Source organism: Zingiber officinale, unplaced genomic scaffold (assembly GCF_018446385.1).
Source record: "Zingiber officinale cultivar Zhangliang unplaced genomic scaffold, Zo_v1.1 ctg40, whole genome shotgun sequence".
Taxonomy (NCBI): domain Eukaryota; kingdom Viridiplantae; phylum Streptophyta; class Magnoliopsida; order Zingiberales; family Zingiberaceae; genus Zingiber; species Zingiber officinale.
In genome coordinates, this window is record NW_024589942.1 from 28,446 (window position 1) to 51,168 (window position 22,723).

The 22,723-nt window shown below is 37.3% G+C and overlaps 1 protein-coding gene across 1 annotated transcript; it reads right to left on the reverse strand.

Annotated features, from left to right (window-relative positions):
• Positions 1–4,119: 4,119 nt before the first annotated feature.
• Positions 4,120–6,880, reverse strand: LOC122037430 (U-box domain-containing protein 35-like). The gene is made up of 7 exons (XM_042596904.1): positions 6,730–6,880; positions 6,577–6,635; positions 6,377–6,495; positions 5,990–6,310; positions 5,656–5,905; positions 4,285–5,568; positions 4,120–4,197 (listed from the first exon to the last, which is right to left on the reverse strand). Exons 1-7 carry the CDS (start codon positions 6,878–6,880, stop codon positions 4,120–4,122), a joined length of 2,262 nt encoding a protein of 753 aa, XP_042452838.1.
• Positions 6,881–22,723: the final 15,843 nt, after the last annotated feature.

Sequence of the window (22,723 nt, forward strand, 5' to 3'; positions counted from 1 at the left end):
AACTTGACTAACCAAGTGAAAGCTACTATCTTTTGATAAGTCAGTCGGTAACTAAATGGTTAGACATTTGATTTGATGTCAGGTCCAGGGGGAGGAATCAATTAAAATTTTTTGATTTTTCAAAACATTTTTTTTTAAAATTTCTTAAACCTATTTTTGAAAACTAAGTTATTGAATTTCAAAATTAGATTTAACGTAGTTTTGAAAATTGAATTTAAAAATCTAGTTCTGAGAATTTGACTTTACTTAATTCTACTTAATTCTACAAAAATTAATTTTTGTAAACTAAACGTAAGTTTATAAACTAAGTCTTTTTAAATTTTTACAAACTTAGTATTGAAAATTAGACTTCAATCAATCTTGAAATTTATTTTAAAACTTAGCCTTGAAATCTTGCTTATGTTTGAAAAGAGTTGAAACCTGTTTTAAAAAAAAAAATTCTTGAAATTTAGAACTTATTCTTAAACCTTAACCTTAGAAGCTATACTTGAAAAATTAGCTCTTTTTCACAAAACTTAGCCTTTAAATCTAAATTTTTTTTATATACACCTATTTTTGAAAACTAGCTTTAGAAAAATCAAGTCTTTTATGTTCTTAAGTCTTGAAAGTTGAATCCTTTACCAACTCAGTTTTAGAAAATCAATTTTACCTAGTTTTGAAAAATAGATCTTTTAAACTTGTCTCAAAACTTAGCTCTTTTACAAAAGATAAATTACTAAATTTAACTCCCCCAGATTAACTTGACATGACTCCTTACTTTGTCTGAAGTCTGTATTTTTTTAAACATGCTTATTTTTGATGAATGCCAAAGGGGGAGGGTTAGGTGGGTTAAGTTAGCCAAACCAATTGAAAATACAAACTAACTTAAAAACCTCCACATAATGATGTTATCTGTTTTTCTTGCAAATATCTTCACTAACTTAACCAGGTTGTCATTCCATCAAAAAGGGGGAGATTGTTGGTGCGGTTAGCACTAACGATTTAACCCAGGTTTTGATGAATGACAAATAGGTTAAGTTAGGTTTATTGTTGATCTAACACTCTGATCGAGTGTGCAGGATAAGTCCAGACAGGTCGACGGGCTGACCGGATGTCTGGCACGAAGCCCAGCTAGGTCGACGGGCTGACCGGATAGCTGGCACGAAGTCCAAGCGGGTCGACGGGCTGACCGGACGCTTAGGCACGAAGCCCAGCTAGGTCAACGGTGTAACGACCACCCTTCTTACTACTACTACTACCTGGCAGGTAAGTAAGGTAAGTCACTGGAGGGGAGTGACTGCGAGGACGCGTTCCCAGGAAGGGAACATTAGGCGTCGATCCGGCTTAGATCCATTTCGGATATCTAAGTCGAGATCGTGACTAAATTCTGGTCTCGGAAAGACGAAATCTAAGTCATACTTTTTCTGTTAATTCATACTTTATAAATTGTGCTAACAATCTGTGTTGCAGGATATATTTTGCCTCGGACTAACCTTGTTTTGCAGGAGAAGGAATCTCTGGAAAAAGGTGGTCCGGGCGCCCGGAGACAACTTTTATCCTCTGCGTCGCCTCGCCACGTGGAGCATCCTGACTGGACTTGCCACGTCGCACCAGGGCGCCTGGAGCAGCATATAAAAGAAGCCCCAGGGGTGGAGCTTCGATATCATCTCAGAATTCCCAGATTGCTTTGCTGCTCTGTGCTCCAGCGACGCTAACAAAGCTCCGACAACGCGCCCTTGCTCTTTAAGCTTTCTTTTCTGTATAGCTTTGTGTTTTGTTTCATTAGCATTTCTTACACTCTTTTTGTAATCACATTCGAATTGCTAGTGATTGCCCAACGAAAGTGGTCAAGGACCACCGGCCTTCGAGTAGGAGTCGTCACAGGCTCCGAACGAAGTAAAATCAATTGTGTTCATTTACTTTTCCGCTGCGTACTTTTACACTCGAGTTTTCGAATCGATATTCACCCCCCCTCTATCGAACGATCACGGTCCTACAGAAATAAGCTTGTATAGCTTTGTCGACTATGGAAGCTGAATATGTGGCATGTTCAGCGGCTGTGCAAGAAGTAGTCTGGTTGATAAGGTTCCTGAAACATCTGAAAATTGCTGAGGATAATGGGAGTCCAATAACTATCTACTGTGATAGTTAAACTGCAATAGCTTTTTCCAAGGATCCTAAATATCACAGCAAAGACAAGCATATAGAAATTAAATATAATTTTATGAGGATATTGTGGCTAAAAGAAAAGTAATTCTTGAGTCTGTCCTTACACGTGCTATGCTTGCATATCCTTTTACTAAACCAATGACTAAAGAGTCATTTAAAGAACATGTAAAGTCTTTGGGACTTCGTAGAATGTAATAATATTGAAATAACAATCAAACTTTGTGATTTGTTTTTGTCATTTGTCATAATCTATTCAGTGTATATGTTGTATTTGTTACATTCTTATAAGATCTCAGTGAACATGTTGGCAGGTAGAGATTGGTCCACTCACATGGGCAATCATATCTATTTGTTAAGTACAAATAGGAGTAAGACCGTTACTTATGGAACAACTTATGTAGCTGAAATTAGAGACAGATCCATAAGTTGAGGTCGCCTTGATAATTGTGTCAAGATGAGATCATTTATATGTTAATAATGGTCGAAGTAAATGAACCCACCATTTACTAAACCTATTGAAGGCCAGATTAGAATTCATATGTTGAATTCAAGATTAGACATTAAGTATGTCAAGATTAAAATCTATACGATGTTAAATTTGAACACAACATGCGCTCTTTTTAGTAAAGAGAATAACATCGTAATATATGATTCATACCACATGTGCTATTGTGACAATAAAGGTAGTTGGAGAATGGATCCTTGTTTCTCTACTATGTGAAACCTTTGAGATTATAAGTTAATCTCAGTTTTTACCTTAGTGACTGTTTAGCTGTTTACTTGAAGTTCTAATCAGTGTCTGCTACTTTAGCATGTATCATATGACTATGTATGATTCGGTCTATGGAACATAACTAGGAAAGCGACTGATTAGTATGAATAGATTCTAACTAAAAAGGAAGATTAAATATATTTACATCATTTGATGTTATTCACTGGTGGACCCATTTCTGTTATGTATAGAAATGAATGTGAATATTGGATATGAAATATGCTCTTGACATAATGGTCATAATAAGGAATTAGATAAGTTCATATTGATGTAAATAAAAATTATTTAATCTGGGTAAATAGCAAGACAAGGATATCTCCAAGATAATGGTTATATGCCACTGGGAGATTGGATGGATCCTGGATAAAGGCTATGTGCCACCAGGAAAGAGGCTATGTGCTATGTAGAGTGTGTCTCTAATTTATATGAGAGGATAAGTAAAGTGTAACAACTTTGTTAGTATTGATTGCTCAGAGAGCGGCTATGTAAGGTGTAACAATCTTCTTAGCAACTATCGCTCAGTGTGTTTGCTATCACACGAACCATTTTCTCTGAGTATGGATTGAATGTTCTAATATGGTCTATGTGACTAAACTCTCAAATAGTCTATGTGACTTATTTAGTGTTTGTGACTAACTAGTCTGTGACTTAATTGAATGAACTTGTCTTAGTGACTTACCATGGACGAGTGGGAGATGTAGGAAATGAGAACATGGAAACATGTCCATTTTCTCCACTACTCTTAATGGAAAAGTTCATTATACTCCTGAGTTATTTCTCTTTATAAAGGGTGCGTCCAAGGATCATTTGGCAACGTAAGAAAAAAGATAAGAAAGAGAGAAAGAGAACATCTGAGGCGGTGAGATTTGGTTCGTGGAATTACGGAGAGCTTTCCGATCCTATGATCGTTCTTCCGACAACAAATCTTGCCATCATCGATTACAGATTTATGAGAGATCACTGTAAATCTTTATCGTATTAATTCATTTTAATTCATGCATTTAGAATTATCAACAATTACAGCTATACATTGCCAAACAGTGAAAATGATCCAACATAGATTTAGAACTGTGCACATATTACAATCTTCACAACTTAATTTTTGATATCTAACTGATTGCTGAGTGTGCATGGAGAGGCAATATTTGCATTTTGTTCAACGATATATTGAAATATTCCAATGATGTGCTCGACGATCTTCAGTTGATCGACGATCCGCTAAATTGGCTCGAGCTCTGATATCCTGATTGCTGATGCAAAGGGCCACTCCTGATATCCTGAATGATTGGAGGAAACAAAAGAGAACGTCATGGAAGCTCAATCTAGTGACATGCAGCTCAAGTGTAGGGAACTGAACGCCTTACCAGCACAGAAACTCGATCGTGTGACGATGAGGTGCCGACGTTGTTGTCCACTGCGAATTGCTGCGTGTTTTCTTCCCCAAAAGCTCTCAGCCAATAGAGCTCCGGCAATACGACTGTTCCTAGGTCCGGCCGGTCTTTCCTTCTCAGCTCTGCGCAGTTGAGTGCTAACTTGGCGAACCGTAAAGCTTCATCGATCGGCCAATTTTGGATGGAGGGATCCAACACCTGTCGAAACGTTCCCGTCTCGATCGAGCGGTCCACTTGATGGGTCAGCCCCATGGGAGGCTTCGCAGTGATCAGTTGCAGCAGCAGGATTCCAAAGGAGTAAATGTCAGACCTGGTGCCGAGCATGCCCGTCTGCTGGTACTCCGGGTCGATGTAGCAAAACGTCCCGGCCGCCGTCGTCATGCGGTACTGAGTGACTTGGTCTGCCACGGAGGGCGGGAGAAGGCGGGCCAGGCCGACGTCGCTTATCTTGCTGGTGTAGTTCTGATCGAGCAGGATGTTTGCAGGCTTCAAGTCCCTGTGAACCAGAGGCTCCGGCTTCGTTTGGTGGAGGAAGAGAAGGCACGTGGCGATCTCTGCGGCGATGCGGAACCGATATTGCCAGGGAATGGGCGGCGTGTTCCCCCGCCGGAATAAGCGATCCTCTAAGCTCCCATTCGCCATGTACTCGTACACCAGGCAACCGTACTCCGGGCAAGCACCGAGGAGGAGGACCATGTTTGGGTGCCGGATGCAACTTAGAATCTCAACCTCGTGCTGAAACTGAGACCTCCCCTGGGCCGCATCCGGTCGCAGTACCTTGACGGCAACAGGCGTGTGATCGAGATAGCATTTGTAGACGGGACCGTACCCTCCTTCTCCAACCTTTTTGTCCGCCGCAAAGTACTCTGTGGCTTCCTCGATCTCCTCGATCTTGTATCTCCTGTACCTCGCGTCCGTTTGCACAAACGAATTCGAGGGATTCTTGTCGACGGATTGTTTCATGGCCTTTATCTCCACTTCTCTCCTTTTATGCGCTTCCAGTTCAGCCTTCCTTTGGGCTGCTTCGGCTGCTTCCAATGCTGCCTTGCACTTTGCTTTCTCCTTCTCTACCAGAACCAAGGCGGCTTCTTCCGCGAGTCGGGCGATTTCGAGTCTCTGTTTCCCCTCCATCTTCGAGTGATGGAGCTCCTTTGCCTTCTGTTTAGACAGAAGCGCTTCCTTGCAAGCTGCGTTGTACATATCCATTGTCTGCTTGAGTTCCAGTTTCAGTCTATTTATCTCTGCTTCTTGATATTCCTGCAAGTTCCAAGGCATGCATTCGAGCGATCATGCACAAAACTTTTTGTGCTTTCTAGATTTCTTTTGCTAACTGTATTCACGTACCGATGCGTCAGATGCAAAGCTCTCCTGAGAAAAAGAGTACCCGTTCATAGCGGAATGAACACCCACAGACTTGCGAGGCGATAGTCGAGACTCGAAGCTGTGAGCAAGGTCGTTGTCAGGCAGGCAATAGATCCTCGGAGGGAAGACCTGATCAGTGCTCCTCCTCCCACTGCTTACAAACGATATGTCACTGCCCGACGTCAAATCTACATCAGACTTATATGCATAGGCCCCTCTCGTCAACGGTGACCTGTTCGAAGGCATTGAAACAGAGAGGCGAGATGAGAGGACGAACAGATACCTACACGTCTGTCATGTTGCTTATCTTAATTACCTGATTGATTCTTTTTCTTTACTCAGTTTGAGAGTCGCAGCTGCAGCATCACCTGACAAATGTATGCCTCCTTCAGTTGTTCGTGAAACTAGTCGAGCCAAATGACAAGTTAAGTCGATCATCGTACCTTTCTTCTCCTGTTGACTTGGTTGATCTGCGTTGGCTTGTTTCTGGAGCTGGATTCTCAAAGGCGAAACGGCCGGAGCTGGTCGGATCGCATTTTTAACAGAGGAGAGCTTGCCTTTGCTTATCACATAAGCAGTGCAGAAATCAGGCACGGTTTTGTAAATGTTGACGCTGATGTCCAAGTTTCTGAATGATCTGGTAGCAGTATGCAGACAGTGAGAACCTTTGTTAGAGCAGTGCTTTAGAAGAATGTTAAGATACCTCACAAAGCCTCCTCTCGATGCTCCGACGACTAGTTTGTTGATCCCCGACTGAGAGATGAACTCCACTACGCCCTTAGCTACGTCAGTGCCCTCCAAGATCATATCCATGACTTTGATCTGTTGATCAGCAGAGATGATTAATTGCAAATTCTTTTTCTGTTCATGCATTTAGAGGAATATATGAAGTTAGTGACTCACATCTTTTCTGGTGCAGAAACATCGAAAAGGAGTAAGTATTTCCCTGCGTATGCTATCCGCTGCATTAATTATGTTGAATTTTGGCATTAGATCTTACTCTGTTTTTAGTTTCTAGAGAAGTTGTGGAATGAAGCAATAAGACAAACAGCTTACGTGAAACGGCATGAGTGTTGACGTGAATGAGGATGAGGGTTTGGCCCCTGACTGCGACATTATCGAGGGCCCATTTCAAGGCTCCTTGGCTGCTCTTATCCTTGTCCACGGCCACTGCAGCTAGAGGAAAAGATTGTGAAACAGAGTCCATCGTTGCAAAATGATAACTAAGTTTGAATAAACGAAATGCAAGAAGAAGTTCCTAATATAACGATGCACTACCTCCCTGTTTACGTTGTGCTGTGCGGTGGAAAGTGATTTTCCTAGGGCGGAGCGGGAATGCAGGAGCAATGTGGTGAATTAGACATTAGACAGTAAACAGGTATATTTTTACCAATTTAGTTGCAATGGTTTAGCGGATATTTTTATCAATCTTACTGTACATAATAATATTAGGCAAAAATAAAAAAAACACGTTGCTTTTTATTAAAATCAATCCCATTTTTATTTATTATATATATATATATATACCCTTTACTAATTAATTTGATGAAGCTTAAAATGAAATGATGTTAATGTTTTTTTTTTTTTTTTTAATTTTCATTGAGCCCCGGGGTTATGGTGCAGCGGTAGAATATTCACGTTGTCACCTAAGTACCCACAGTTCGAGCTCCAATTATCTTGAATTTACAAGAATTTTTTCTCCAAATGGACATTATATTCTAAGATTTATAATTTCCTTATATGTAAGTATTATTAAGAATTTTATACACCTAATATATGGTAGCAGCGGAAATTTTTCTTGTAGCTCAACTTCTTCCTCTTTTCATATCATACCTTATATAATGAATATTATTTCTTTAATAGGTGTAATAACAGTACTATCTACAATGTCTCGATTTGATTATATTATATTAGCTCTAGGTCTAGGTTTTTATCGAGCTGCTTTATTCCATTTGCTTCACATATTCTAAAGTTTTAAAAATAATTTTAAGATTTATTAATAATTTTCACATATGTATAAGTATTACGACTGATTGTGGCATATTATTAAGAATTTTTTCTTATTAATCAATTAGGGACTTGAAATTGACTATAACGTATTATTAAAAAAAATTCTTATTAATTAATTTGAAGTCGAAGAGTTTTTGCTCTTTATTATTTGTTTTCTTTTATCACACTACAAAAATAAGATTTTGGGACAAATTTTGGGATGAAATTTAAAAAAATTCGTTGCAAAACTTTTTGGGACGAAATCGGGACGAAAATTTTTTCGTACCAAAATGGTTGATGCCAACTTTTGGAATGAATTATGGGTTGTTGCAAATTTGGCAACGAATTTGGTGACGAATAATATTTTCGTCTCCAAATTCGTTGCAAAAAAGCATACAAATTTACAACGAATAATTTTTTTGTTGCAAACTTAGCAACGAATTTGGGGACGAATTCACATAATTTTTGTTGCCAAATTTGTCTCTATTTTTGCAACAAATTTGGGGACGAATTCGGTGACAAATTATTTTTTGTTGCGAAGTTTGTCCCTAATATTGCAACGAATTTGGGGACAAATTCGGTGACAAAATATGTTTTGTTGCCATTTTTGTCCCTAAATTTGCAACGAATAATAAATTTATTGTAAAATTGGCAACGAATTTGACAACAAAAATTGCCAATGATATAAATTTTTGTTGCCAAATTCGTTGATAAATTTCATAATCATATGCGACAAATTTGGCAACGAAAATATTAATTCAATTAATAAATAAATTTTTGTCCCAGAATTCGTCCCAGATTCTGGGATGAATTTTGTGGATTCGTCCCAGAATCTGGGACGAATCCACAGATTCGCCCCAGATTCTGGGATGAATCCACATATTCGTCCCAGATTCTAGGACGAAATCTGGGATGAAAATAAATTTGTCCCTAATTACGATAGAATAGGAACAAATCATTTTTGTCACCAAATTCATCACTATATTAAATATTTTTTCCAGATTCAATTTATTTCTGCAATTCAATCCATGGATACATAAACACCAAATTCAAATAACAGATAATATACATTCAACACATTCTAATTTTACATACAGTATTAATAATTGAACTCAACTCATAATTCAACAAATATAAAGATCTCAACTATCTTATTCAAGCTTCTAGAAAATATTATACAAAGTTCAATAACCCAATGTTATATAAGTCCATCATCCATCCAAGAAGGTAAATAAACTAAGAATACATCAAGTCATCTTCGTCTGCCACAAAAGCTTTGCTCCCCATCAAATCTCCTTTGCCTACATAACAACAAACAAATAAACCAGATCATGTGTAACAAGAAAGATTGTAAATATGATACGTATGACCATGTAACAAGAACGATTGGAAACAAGACATAACTGTGAAATTCCTTAAACATTCAAATAAATGCCTTATTTACCAACGATATGAACCATCCATGTGATAGCTGTTGGGACCGAAAATGTAGCTAGAGGGGGGGAGGGTGAATAGCTCGGCGCGTTCCTCGTGTGCTTCGTTGTTGTTTCTTTAAAGATGTGCAGCGGAAATACGAAGAAACAAATGCATACAACACTAACAAATGAATTTTACTTGGTATCCACCTCACAAGAGGTGACTAATCCAAGGATCCACGCACACACACACCCTCCACTATGAATAACACTCCTTTATGGTAACTACCAAAGGCGGAGAAGCCCTACAACACTCTCAATACAAGAAGAAGGAAAGGGAAATAAAATACAAGCAAAAGCTTACAAGTTATGCAGTGAAAACCCTAACCTTAACTTCTTGTTGTAGCCCGCCTCTTGATCTTGGATCACTAGCAAACCTTGCTCCAAGAACCCTTCAAGAACTGGCGGTAGAGTGGAGAAGACGTGTGGAGAGCTGCTGTGCTTGCTGGAGAGGATCGGAGATGAATAATGCGAGTTCTACCGAAGGAATAGAACGCCTGCAGCTAAATACGACGCCAACTGTCGGATCTCGATCGATTGGATTGCTCCCAATCGATCGAGGAGGCTTTGGATCGATCCACTGATCGATCCAGAGCACCTCTGTGCTATTTAGGAAATGCCTGGATCGATCAACGGATCGATCTAAGGCTTATCGCGACAAATCGCAGCCTCCCAATCGATCCACTGATCGATTGGGGCCTTTAGATCGATCGGCTGATCGATCCAGCAGGCTTCTGTGCGCTCGCGACTGCCTCTCAATCGATTCACTGATCGATTGAGATGAAGGTTTCTCGCGGGGACTCCCCAATTGATCGACCGATCGATTTGGCACCAGCCAATCGATCGACTGATCGATTTGGCACCAGCCAATCGATCGACTGATCGATCCAGCTGCTGGTTTTTGCCCAAAACCAAGTCCTAAGACCCTCAAACCAACATCCGGTCAATCCTTTACCTGTTGGTACATCATGCCTAGCATCTGGTCACCCTTGACCTACTAGGACTCCCTTACCAAGTGTCTGGTCAATTCCTTTGACCCACTTGGACTTTTCTCCTCGTGCCAAGTATCCGGTCAATCCCTTGACCTACTTGGACTTTCACCAGATGTCTGGTCAATCCCGTGCCTGGCTTCACTCACCAGGACTTCTCATCTGCCTGGCTTCACTCATCAGGACTTCCAACTGCCTGACTTCACTCACCAGGGATTTCCATCTACCTGGCTTCACTCACCAGGACTTCCTTCTACCTAGCTTCACTCACTAGGACTTTCACCTGGCTTCACTCACCAAGACTTCTCATCTGCCTGGCTTCACTCACCAAGACTTCCAACTGCCTGACTTCACTCACCAGGACTTTCCATCTGCCTAGCTTCACTCACCAGGACTTCCTTCTGCCTAGCTTCACTCACTAGGACTTTCACCTGACTTCATTCACCAGGATTTTCTCAGTGCCTAGCTTCACTCACTAGGACTTTCCATCTGCCTAGCTTCACTCACTAGGTCTTTCACCTGGCTTCACTCACCAGGATTTTTCTTCTGCCTAACATCCCAGTTAGGACTTCCCAGTCAAGTATCTGGTCAACCTTGACCTACTTGACTTCTTCTTCAACCAACCTGATCAGACCCTGATCAGAAGGGAATTGCACCAAACAATCTCCCCAACTGAACAACTGCACCTACACTTGTCCATATCATCGAAGTCTTGTATTGTCAAACATTGAAACTCAAACCAAGACTCAAGCTTGGTCAACCAGGTCAACCTTGACCTGAGGGATATTGCACCAACAATCTCCCCCTTTTTGATATTTGACAATACCTCATTTAAGTTAGGCTAATTCCCATAGCCTCAACTTCCTTCATGTCACTAGGTAATGAAAGCGTAAGTTAAACCCTACATTCTCCCACTAAGAAGGCAAACTCCCTCTTAGATAATAAAGTCCTAACTTAAACCCTACATTCTCCCCCTATTGGCACACATCAACAAATTCACTTGTTGAAAATTCTCCCCTTTGAGACTCTCCCCCTATTGAGTTGCTCATCGTTGTTCACAACTTCACTCGTTGTGATCAACACGATAATGAAGGTCCCATACCCTTCATTATCATCAACCCTACATTCTCCCCCAATGTAGACAAATGTCTAACCTTGATCATTTACAACTTAAACAATGAAGATATCCACTCTCCATTGTAATCCAATGCTCATCCTTGAGCATTTTTTACTAAAGAAGATTAACCACCTTCCAAGGTGTATGAAAAATAGTTTTCATGTTTTTAAAGAGTAGCTCCCCCTAAAGACATGGTCGTACCTTCTGTCATTGCACCAACAATGATTCGGAATCCCTAAACATTTAGGAAACCCAAATTTAGAAGTTTTGAGATTCAAAAGTTCAAAATTTGAATCAAACCTCAACCTAAACTTCAATTTAGTCTTTCTCAACCAATCCATCCTTGTTTTCAACATGAAACCACCCTTTTTATGTATACAAATGTATTTTGAGGGGTTAGGAATGATTACCTAGACTAAACTAGGTTCAAAACACTGAAAATCAGCTTTCCCAGCTGAAATAAGGTTCCCCAATCGATTGGAGTTGGGTTCCAATCGATTACCGCTTGAATCGATCCATCGATCGATTCAGCCATCTGGATCGATCGATCGATCGATCCAGCGAGCTTCTGATCGTGAGGATGACCTTCTCAATCGATCGGCTGATCGATTGAGGCATTCCAATCGATCGGGTGATCGATTGGAGACCTAAAATTACTGAAATTCAATTTTAGCCAATTTGAAACCCCTAGAAAATTTTACAAAATTCCAAAAATCATGAAAATTTGTGTAGACATTATTTAGGGTATACTTTATCATGGAAAAATAGTTTTCTATGAAAATACATCATATTTTCAAAGATTGACACAAACTTGAAAACTTGTAAAAACTTTATTGTTTTCTTCAAGTTTGTGTCTAACTTTTTAATGATGATTACTATCAACAGATAGGCGTCACCAAGGTTTTCCAAAAGCATTTTAAAAACTTTTTCAAAACCAATTTCCAACCATGTTCTTTGGGCTCAATGCACATGACTTGTACATTAGATTTCCCAATGATTGGAAAACACATAACTATGTGTTTTGATGAACTTAAAACTCAAGGAAATGCACTAAATCAGCATGTTGTTGGTTAGTCCTAGGAAAACATACCGGTTCCACTATACAAAATTTTTTGTACAAGTGTCAAACCTTTCCTTAAATAACCTATTGTGTTTTTTAGAAGTTAAATTAGGAATCACAGACGGAACTTTACATAATTGATTCCAAATTTAACTTATCTGTTCTTAATGGTTTAGATTTGAATCGCAAGCGGAACTTAACACTATTGATTCAAATCTAACTAAGTTATTAATTCCATAAATATTAATTTCCAAAATTGGCACGAAGTCCAAGCGGGTCGACGGGCTGACCGGACGCTTAGGCACGAAGCCCAGCTAGGTCAACGGGCTGACCGGATAGCTGGCACGAAGTCCAGATGGGTCGACGAGTTGACCGGACGTCTGGTAGGTAAGTAAGGTAAGTCACTGGAGGGGAGTGACTGCGAGGACGCGTTCCCAGGAAGGGAACATTAGGCGTCGATCCGGCTTAGATCCATTTCGGATATCTAAGTCGAGATCGTGACTAGATTCCGGTCTCGGAAAGACGGAATCTAAGTCATACTTTTTCTGTTAATTCATACTTTATAAATTGTGCTAACAATCTGTGTTGCAGGATATATTTTGCCGCGGACTAACCTTGTTTTGCAGGAGAAGGAATCTCTGGAAAAAGGTGGTCCGGGCGCCCGGAGGCAACTTTTATCCTCTGTGTCGCCTCGCCACATGGAGCATCCTGACTGGACTTGCCACGTCGCACCAGGGCGCCCGGAGCAGCATATAAAAGAAGCCCCAGGGGTGGAGCTTCGATATCATCTCAGAATTCCCAGATTGCTTTGCTGCTCTGTGCTCCAGCGACGCTAACAAAGCTCCGACAACGCGCCCTTGCTCTTTAAGCTTTCTTTTCTGTCGGTATAGCTTTGTGTTTTGTTTCATTAGCATTTCTTGCACTCTTTTTGTAATCACATTCGAATTGCTAGTGATTGCCCAACGAAAGTGGTCAAGGACCACGGGCCTTCGAGTAGGAGTCGTCACAGGCTCCGAACGAAGTAAAATCAATTGTGTTCATTTACTTTTCCGCTGCGTACTTTTACACTCGAGTTTTCGAATCGATATTCACCCCCCCTCTATCGAACGATCACGGTCCTACAAGTGGTATCAGAGCAGGTACCGCTCTGATTTGGTGCAACCACCAATCAGACAGGGGGTGAAAAATTAATCTTTTTTTTCGGTTTTCAATTTTATGTTTAATTTCAAACTAGTATTTTTACCTGTTTTGAATTTTTTTTTCTCGTTGCAATTAAATCTAAATTGGTGCAACACCAATTTAGATACTTCTATTATTTTTTCTTCTTCCGCACTACTAATCCAAGACCAAGTCTTGGGATTTTTGTTTTTCTTTTCTTTCTTCTGTACGTAGGACTAAAATGTCTCAGACAGAAGGATTCAGCACAGTACGACCTCCACTATTCACGAGGGAACGAGCGACGCCAAGGTAACAAAACGAGACCTGCTTTTAAATAAAATTCTTAATATAAAAATGCAGGAAGGTGAAACGGCGAATCAGCTCCACGCGAGGATCAAGGACATCCTCAACGGGCTTCATGCGATAGGCCACCAGATGGAAAATAGAGACTTAATAAGGTACGCATTAAATGCTTTTCCACGTAATAGTTTGTGGGCATCAATCATAGATGCCTACAAAATCTGTAAAAATCTCTCTAAGTTAAAATTAGACGAGCTTTCTGTGAATTAGAATTACATGAAAAAACTAATGCTGGAGCCAAGAAAGGTATAGCTTTATTTGCAGGTTCCTCCAAAGAAAAGAAGAGCAAGCCTGAATATGAAGAAGATTCCGACCAAGACTCCGAAGACGAAGAACACCTGGTGAACTTGGTAAGAAAAATGTTCACCAGGAGAAAAAGGAGCTTCAGCAAAAAGGACCTTCAAAAGATCAGTTCTCCCTCAGAACAAAAGAACGTGACTTGCTTCGGCTGCAATAAAAAGGGACACTACAAGAACGAATGCCCAAAACTGAAGTTCGACAAACCGAAGTCAACCAAAAAGACTCCTCAGACGAATCGGAGGAAGAAGAGCAGAAACATCAGAGCCACCTCGCACTGATGGCTCGCGAAGCTGAAACAGAAGACGAGTTGGAAGATGAAGACGGGTCTGAACCCGAAACAAGCCACGAGTCCGTACTCGTTTCCGAAGGCCCAAATGAGGTATATTTTAATTTAAACAAATTTTTTTTTAGAATTATTTCCTGTTTAAATAGTAAATTAATTAAAATAGAAAATGAAAACAAATCACTTCTTGAGGAAAATCAAAACCTCAAGGAACAAATCAAAAATTCAAATCCAACTCAAGATCTAACACTTGAGGAGGAGAATGTATCATTAAAAAATGATATTAACAATTTAAAAAATATGCTAGAAAAATTTACAACAAGATCAAAAAATCTTGACTTAATCCTGAACAATCAAAAAGCATGTTATAATAAAACCGAACTCGGATACAAGTCGAACTCAAATAAAACTTTTAAGTCATTAATAACTCAATACAAATCAACTAATCAAGCTTGGGTACCAAAAGCGTGTCTGACCACGCAAGTAGGACTTAATCAATATTATATACCTAAAGAAAAAGTATATTATATAAACTCGATTAAACCAAATAAAAAACCAAAATACAAACCTAAAAATTCAAAATTTAAAACTCAACAAAATATAAACTATCACCAAGTTAATTATAACTATAAAAGAAACAGACACAAACCTAAAACAAAAATTTAAATTAAAGGTCAATAATTCAGGGGGAGGCTCCAGAATAGCTGGCACCTCCAAAATTAACTAACCCGGCAGGGTAATTAGGATTAGTTAAAAAGAGACCAAGTTTAACTTGAATCATGGTACTGGTGAAGTTTTTGGATGATAGTACGTTAGGGAAGCTTGGGCATCGCATGTCTAGAAAGATATGGTTTCGATCTGGTGCATTTGGCCAAGTGGAACTGACCGAAGCTACCCTTAAATGAATCCTAACCAGTTAGACCAAGATTTAGTACTAAGCTCCGTGGATAGGACTATTCGGAAAACCTCGAAAGGTTGGTTACTACTAATGACGTCCATGTGACTCACCAAGCTTAGAAGTTTATCCGAAGATTGCCTATTTGTGGAGACCAAAGCTAAATCTGAATCTAACACAAGTTAAACTAAAACTCCATAATTAAAAATCCAATTTCATCTCACAAAATCATAGGATTCCCTGATTGATAATATAGATCGGGTGAGATGAACAAGGCTTAAATTTGTTTAATTAAAAATTAATTTCAAAATTTTAATTTCAAACTTAAAAAATTTATTTCAAAATTTTAATTTCAAACTTAAAAATTAATTTCAAAATTTTAATTTCAAACTTAAAAATTAATTTCAAAATTTTAATTTCAAACTTAAAAATTAATTTCAAAATTTTAATTTCAAACTTAAAAATTAATTTCAAAATTTTAATTTCAAACTTAAAAATTAATTTCAAAATTTTAATTTCAAACTTAAAAATTAATTTCAAAATTTTAATTTCAAACTTAAAATTAAATTAATTAACTTAAAATTAATTTCAAAATTTTAATTTCAAACTTAAAAATTAATTTCAAAATTTTAATTTCAAACTTAAAAATTAATTTCAAAATTTTAATTTCAAACTTAAAAATTAATTTCAAAATTTTAATTTTAAACTTAAAAATTAATTTCAAAATTTTAATTTTAAACTTAATTTCAAAATTTTAATTTTAAACTTAAAAATTAATTTCAAAATTTAAACTTAATTTCAAAATTTTAATTTTAAACTTAAAAATTAATTTCAAAATTTTAATTTTTAACTTAATTTCAAAATTTTAATTTTAAACTTAAAAATTAATTTCAAAATTTTAATTTTTAACTTAATTTCAAAATTTTAATTTTTAACTTAAAAATTAATTTCAAAATATTAATTTTAAACTTAAAAATTAATTTCAAAATTTTAATTTTAAACTAAATTTCAAAATTTTAAACTAAATTTCAAAATTTTAATTTTAAACTTAAAAATTAATTTCAAAATTTTAATTTTAAACTTAATTTCAAAATTTTAATTTCAAAATTTTAATTTTAAACTTAATTTCAAAATTTTAATTTTAAACTTAATTTCAAAATTTTAATTTTAAACTTAATTTCAAAATTTTAATTTTAAACTTAAAAATTAATTTTAAAATTTTAATTTTTAACTTAATTTCAAAATTTTAATTTTAAAACTTTAAAATTAATTTGAAAATTTTAATTTTAAACTTAAAAATTAATTTCAAAATTTTAATTTTAAACTTAATTTCAAAATTTTAATTTTAAACTTAATTTCAAAATTTTAATTTTAAACTTAAAAATTAATTTCAAAATTTTAATTTCAAACTTAAAAATTAATTTCAAAATTTTAATTTTAAACTTAAAAATTAATTTCAAAATTTTTTTTCTTAAAAATTAATTTCAAAATTTAATTTCAAACTTAAAAATTAATTTCAAAATTTTAATTTTAAAATTTAAAAAATTTCAAAATTTTAATTTCAAACTTAAAAATTAATTTCAAAATTTTAATTTAAAAATTAATCTCAAAATTTTAATCTTAAACTTAAAAATTAATTTTAAACCTAATCTCTAAATCTTAAATGTAATAAAAAAAAAAAAAAAACAGTGGGCGCCCCTGGTATTCACTTCCGGGGCGCCGGGGAGGGAATCCGGGCGCCCCACCTAAAATCAACTCCGGGCGCCCGGAATGGCTCCAGGCGCCCGGAGCTCCCTATAAATAAGGGGCAGCGGGCGCCCCCAACCCTTGCCCCACAAAATCTTCACTTTTGCCAAGGTTCACTCCGAACCTCAGTGCGAGAGTATTTTAAATCAAATTTTTCTTGCGGTGAAGACGCTGCTGCTATTCAACCGAGGTCGTCAGATCTATATTTGTCGATGGCTCCTCGGTAAATCTTCTTCCCCTATCTGAAAATTAATTAGAATTTGTCTTCTCATCTTTTTTCTTAGAATATTTTTTTTAATATACAGTAGGAAACGAACAAATACTGGTGCTGGACCCTCTAATGCTAGCACTGACCCTAGGTTTCCCACAGATGAACTGAGGCTTAAGTTTGAGTCAACCATTTATAAGGCCATTAGGACTAAATGTATAAATAGATCGTTCTTTCTAGGTTCGTGTGCCTCCGTTATAGAGGTTATAAACCACTATAACTTAAAGAACCTTGTCGAATGTACCAGTCCAGTAAACATAAGTCTGTGTGCTGAATTTTGCAATAACCTAGTGAAAGTAGGCGATCTCACCTATACCACTAGGGCAGCGGGTACTGATATCACGTTTTCCCCTACGACTATCCGAGAGTTTTTAGAGTTACGTCCATCTATTTGCCCTTTCTTGTGCTATCCTCCCAGGGATCTACCATTCGAAGATCCCTACTCACATATTACTCTCGATACGATTTATTCGTATTTTTTTGGGGGGAGAGCGAGATCCCACTGTGACCCAGTTTAGGTCGGTAGAACTCCGAGTCCAGGACTACGCTCTTTATAGGGTCTTAGTCTGTTGCATTTTACCACTGACTACTCGGGACATCGCTGTGATGCGCCCATTCCATTCATTTTTACTCTATGCCTTGAGTCATCGGTTAGATATTGACATCAACCTACATATCTTCTCCACCATTATCTACTCGGCTGGATACGTGACTGATAGACGAGTCCACATGCCGTTCTGTCACATTCTGACAGCATATATGTCCTCGTTGCACATTGATGTCACTAGAGGAGACATTGCCTATATGACCGAGTTCGATGTTATAGCAGCTAGGAACTTCTCCTTAGTGGGTATCCACATAGATAGGGATGACGGGACTATGTCTTGGCGGAGGGGGGCACAGCACCAGCCCGATCCAGACGCAGAGGGGGGCGAGTTCATGCTTGCACTGTTTCCAGAGGAAGCCGCACCTGCTCCACCACCACCCCCATCTCGAGCACCACGTCACGCTCCCCGCACTCTAGCCGACCGTATGACCGGACTAGAGAGAGCTATGGCGAGTCTCCAACAGGAGAACTCTAATTTTCATCAGGACATACGTCGAGAGGTTGCTGAGTTACGAGCTGCCGGGGAGACCCGACACACTGAGCTGATGGCGCTTCTTCGATCCTTGGGATCTGGACCACCCCCTTCATCATCTCAGTAGCTCTAGTTATGACTCATTTCTGTAGCTAAACTACCTGTAAAATACTTTGGATCTATCTAGTGATATTTCAGACTTGCATTGATTATGTTCTATCTTGATAGCCTAGGAATTTTGAATTTCAGAAATATTTTCAAAGATGATTGTTTTTAACTCATAGGTTCAAACATGTGTCAGTTTTCAAACCTTTCCATTTTTAGATTTTCAAAAATAGTTTTGGCCTTAGACTAGTTTTTGAATCCTTAGAAAATATGTACCCATAGGACTAGTTTTGAGCATCTCACCAAAACCCTAGGCTTACCTTGCTTGTGTTTGCCAAACAATAGAAAGGGGTGAGATGCATAGGTCACTTGCCTAAGACTTAAGATGCTTATTTCAGTACATCGACATAAGTCTGGGCGTTAAAAATAAAATATATATTAATCAAGTTAAGATTGACCTTAACTTGACTAACCAAGTGAAAGCTGTTATCTTTTGATAAGTCAGTCGGTAACTAAATGGTTAGACATTTGATTTGATGTCAGGTCCAGGGGGAGGAATCAATTAAAATTTTTCGATTTTTCAAAACATTTTTTAAAAATTTCTTAAACCTATTTTTGAAAACTAAGTTATTGAATTTCAAAATTAGATTTAACGTAGTTTTGAAAATTGAATTTAAAAATCTAGTTCTGAGAATTTGACTTTACTTAATTCTACTTAATTCTGCAAAAATTAAACTAAACGTAAGTTTATAAACTAAGTCTTTTTAATTTTTTTTTAAATTTTTTACAAACTTAGTATTGAAAATTAGACTTCAATCAATCTTGAAATATATTTTAAAACTTAGCCTTGAAATCTTGCTTATGTTTGAAAAGAGTTGAAACCTGTTTTAAAAAAAAAATTTCTCTTGAAATTTAGAACTTATTCTTAAACCTTAACCTTAGAAGCTATACTTGAAAAATTAGCTATTTTTCACAAAACTTAGCCTTTAAATCTATTTTTTTTTATATACACCTATTTTTGAAAACTAGCTTTAGAAAAATCAAGTCTTTTATGTTCTTAAGTCTTGAAAGTTGAATCCTTTACCAACTCAGTTTTAGAAAATCAATTTTACCTAGTTTTGAAAAATAGATCTTTTAAACTTGTCTCAAAACTTAGCTCTTTTACAAAAGATAAATTACTAAATTTAACTCCCCCAGATTAACTTGACATGACTCCTTACTTTGTCTGAAGTCTGTATTTTTTTAAAACATGCTTATTTTTGATGAATGCCAAAGGGGGAGGGTTAGGTGGGTTAAATTAGCCAAACCAATTGAAAATAAAAATTAACTTAAAAACCTCCACATAATGATGTTATCTGTTTTTCTTACAAATATCTTCACTAACTTAACTAGGTTGTCATTCCATCAAAAAGGGGGAGATTGTTGGTGCGGTTAGCACTAACGATTTAACCCAGGTTTTGATGAATGACAAATATGTTAAGTTAGGTTTATTGTTCATCTAACACTCTGATCGAGTGTGCAGGATAAGTCCAGACAGGTCGACGGGCTGACCGGATGTCTGGCACGAAGTCCAGCTAGGTCGACGGGCTGACCGGATAGCTGGCACGAAGCCCAGCTAGGTCAACGGGCTGACCGGATAGCTGGCACGAAGTCCAGACGGGTCGACGGGCTGACCGGACGTCTGGCAGGTAAGTAAGGTAAGTCACTGGAGGGGAGTGACTACGAGGACGCGTTCCCAGGAAGGGAACATTAGGCGTCGATCCGGCTTAGATCCATTTCGGATATCTAAGTCGAGAATGTGACTAGATTCCGGTCTCGGAAAGACGGAATTTAAGTCATACTTTTTCTATTAATTCATACTTTATAAATTGTGCTAACAATCTATTGGTTGCTACTCGGAAAGCCTAGAGGTTCCACTGTACAAAAATTTTGTACAAAGGTCTGAACCTTTTCCTAGCTACCATGTGTTCTTTTAAATTAAATTTTGGATCGCCTGCGGAACTTAACACGTTTGATCCAAAACTTAATCTATTTGTTCTTTTAGGTTTTGACTTGGATCTCCTACGGAACTTAACACGTTCGACCCAAATCACCTTAAGTTATTAATTCCATTAAATATTAATTTCCATAATCGGTTCCCAGTACTGACGTGGCGAGGCACATGGCCTTCTTGGATATGGTAGCAACCACCACCGACTAGACAAAACCTTTTATAGAAATCTAATATTTAATTTCCTAAAATAACTTTAGGTTAACCGAAGAGAACAATCAAATCACAAGGAAAAGAAAAAAAACAAAAGAACACAATATCGAAAAACATATTCGAAATTCTAGAACGTAAGCCTCTTGTATTTGGTATTATTTCCATAAATAACTAGTATGATGCGGAAAGAAAAATTACTAGTTATACCTTGTAGAAAAACCTCTTGATCTTCTACCGTAATCCTCTTCTAACCTCGGACGTTGTGTGGGCAACGATCTTCCAAGATGAGAAACCACCAACCACCTTCTTCTCCTCCTATCTAGGTTCGGCCACAAAAGAAGCTTAACCAAGGATGAAGAACAAAACACCAACCAAGCTCCAAGAGATGCTAGCTTTCTCTTCTTCTTCTTCTTCTTCTCCAAGTAGTATCCGGCCACCACAAGAGCTCCAAGCCTTTGAGAGATTTGGCCACCACAAAGAGGGAGAGAGGAAGAGGATGGCCGACCACTCCAAGGAATAAAAGAGGGGGAGAAATAATAGAGATTGTGTCTCATGAAGGCACCCTCACCCCTTCTTTTATATTCCTTGGCCTAGGCAAATTAGGAAATTTAATTACAATAAAATTTCTTTAATTCCCTTGACATGATTTAATTGAGAAAAATAAAATAAAATTTCCCCAATTAATCTCTAATGGCCGGCCACATCAAAGGAGTAAAATTAGACAAGTTTTAATCAACAATTAAAACTTCCTAATTTGTTTCCGGAAACTTTAAAAATAAAATTTCTCTTTAAAAATCTCTTCAGGGTTGATAAAAGGAAATTTCTATAATTTTAATTCTATCAACATGTGGATAATTTTAAAGAGAAAATAAAATATCTCACCAATCTACAAATAAGGAAAGAGATCTAATCTCTTCCTTTAATCTTTTGTAGATCTTTTACAAGAGAGATATTTTAATTTTAATTTTCTTTAATAAATTATTTCTTCCACATAATAAAAATTAAAATTCCTTTTTAATTTAATTTGGCCTGCCCCCACTAGCTTGGGTTCAAGCTAGGGCCGGCCACCCCAATTTATACCTAGGCCGACCCTAGCTTGGTTCCCAAGCTAGCTTGGCTGGCCCCCTATTGGTGGGTACAGAAGGTGGGTATAGGTGGGTATAGTACTCTATAAATAAGAGGCTACGATAGGGACCGAGAGGAGGAATTGGTTTTGGTCTTCCGATAAAATTAAGCATCCCGTGTTCGCCCCGAACACACAACTTAATTTTATCAATAATAATTCATTTCACTAGAGAACTATTATTGAACTACCGCACCAATCCCAAATTACATTTTTGGGCTCCTTCTTATTATGAGTGTGTTAGTCTCCCTGTGTTTAAGATATCGAATGTCCACTAATTAAGTGAGTTACTGACAACTCATTTAATTAATATCTAAGTCCAAGAGTAGTACCACTCAACCTTATCGTCATGTCGGACTAAGTCCACCTGCAGGGTTTAACATGACAATCCTTATGAGCTCCTCTTGGGGACATTATCAACCTAGTGTCTCTAGGACACAGTTTCCTTCTATAATCAACAACACACACTATAAGTGATATCATTTCCCAACTTATCGGGCTTATTGATTCATCGAACTAAATCTCACCCATTGATAAATTAAAGAAATAAATATCAAATATATGTGCTTGTTATTATATTAGGATTAAGATCACACACTTCCATAATAACTGAGGTGTTTGTTCCTTTATAAAATCAGTATAAAAGAAACGACCTCAAATGGTCCTACTCAATACACTCTGAGTGTACTAGTGTAATTATATAGTCAAAATAAACTAATACCTAATTACACTACGACCTTTTAATGGTTTGTTCCTTTCCATTTTGGTCGTGAGCTACTGTTTATAATTTATAAGGTACTGATAACATCATCTTCTGTATATGACACCACATACTATGTTATCTACAATATAAATTAAATGAACAACTACAAACAAATGTAGACAATTTGACCAAATGTG

What these genes read in the sequence shown, in the direction of transcription:
- LOC122037430 (XM_042596904.1), bottom strand. Translation starts at nt 6,880, where the DNA reads ATGGACTCTGTTTCACAATCTTTTCCTCTAGCTGCAGTGGCCGTGGAC. An exon ending in CAACACTCATGCCGTTTCAC is followed by an intron (nt 6,636 to 6,729) that starts GTAAGCTGTTTG and finishes TAATTAATGCAG; the next exon opens with CGGATAGCATACGCAGGGAA. An exon ending in TCGAGAGGAGGCTTTGTGAG is followed by an intron (nt 6,311 to 6,376) that starts GTATCTTAACAT and finishes TACTGCTACCAG; the next exon opens with ATCATTCAGAAACTTGGACA.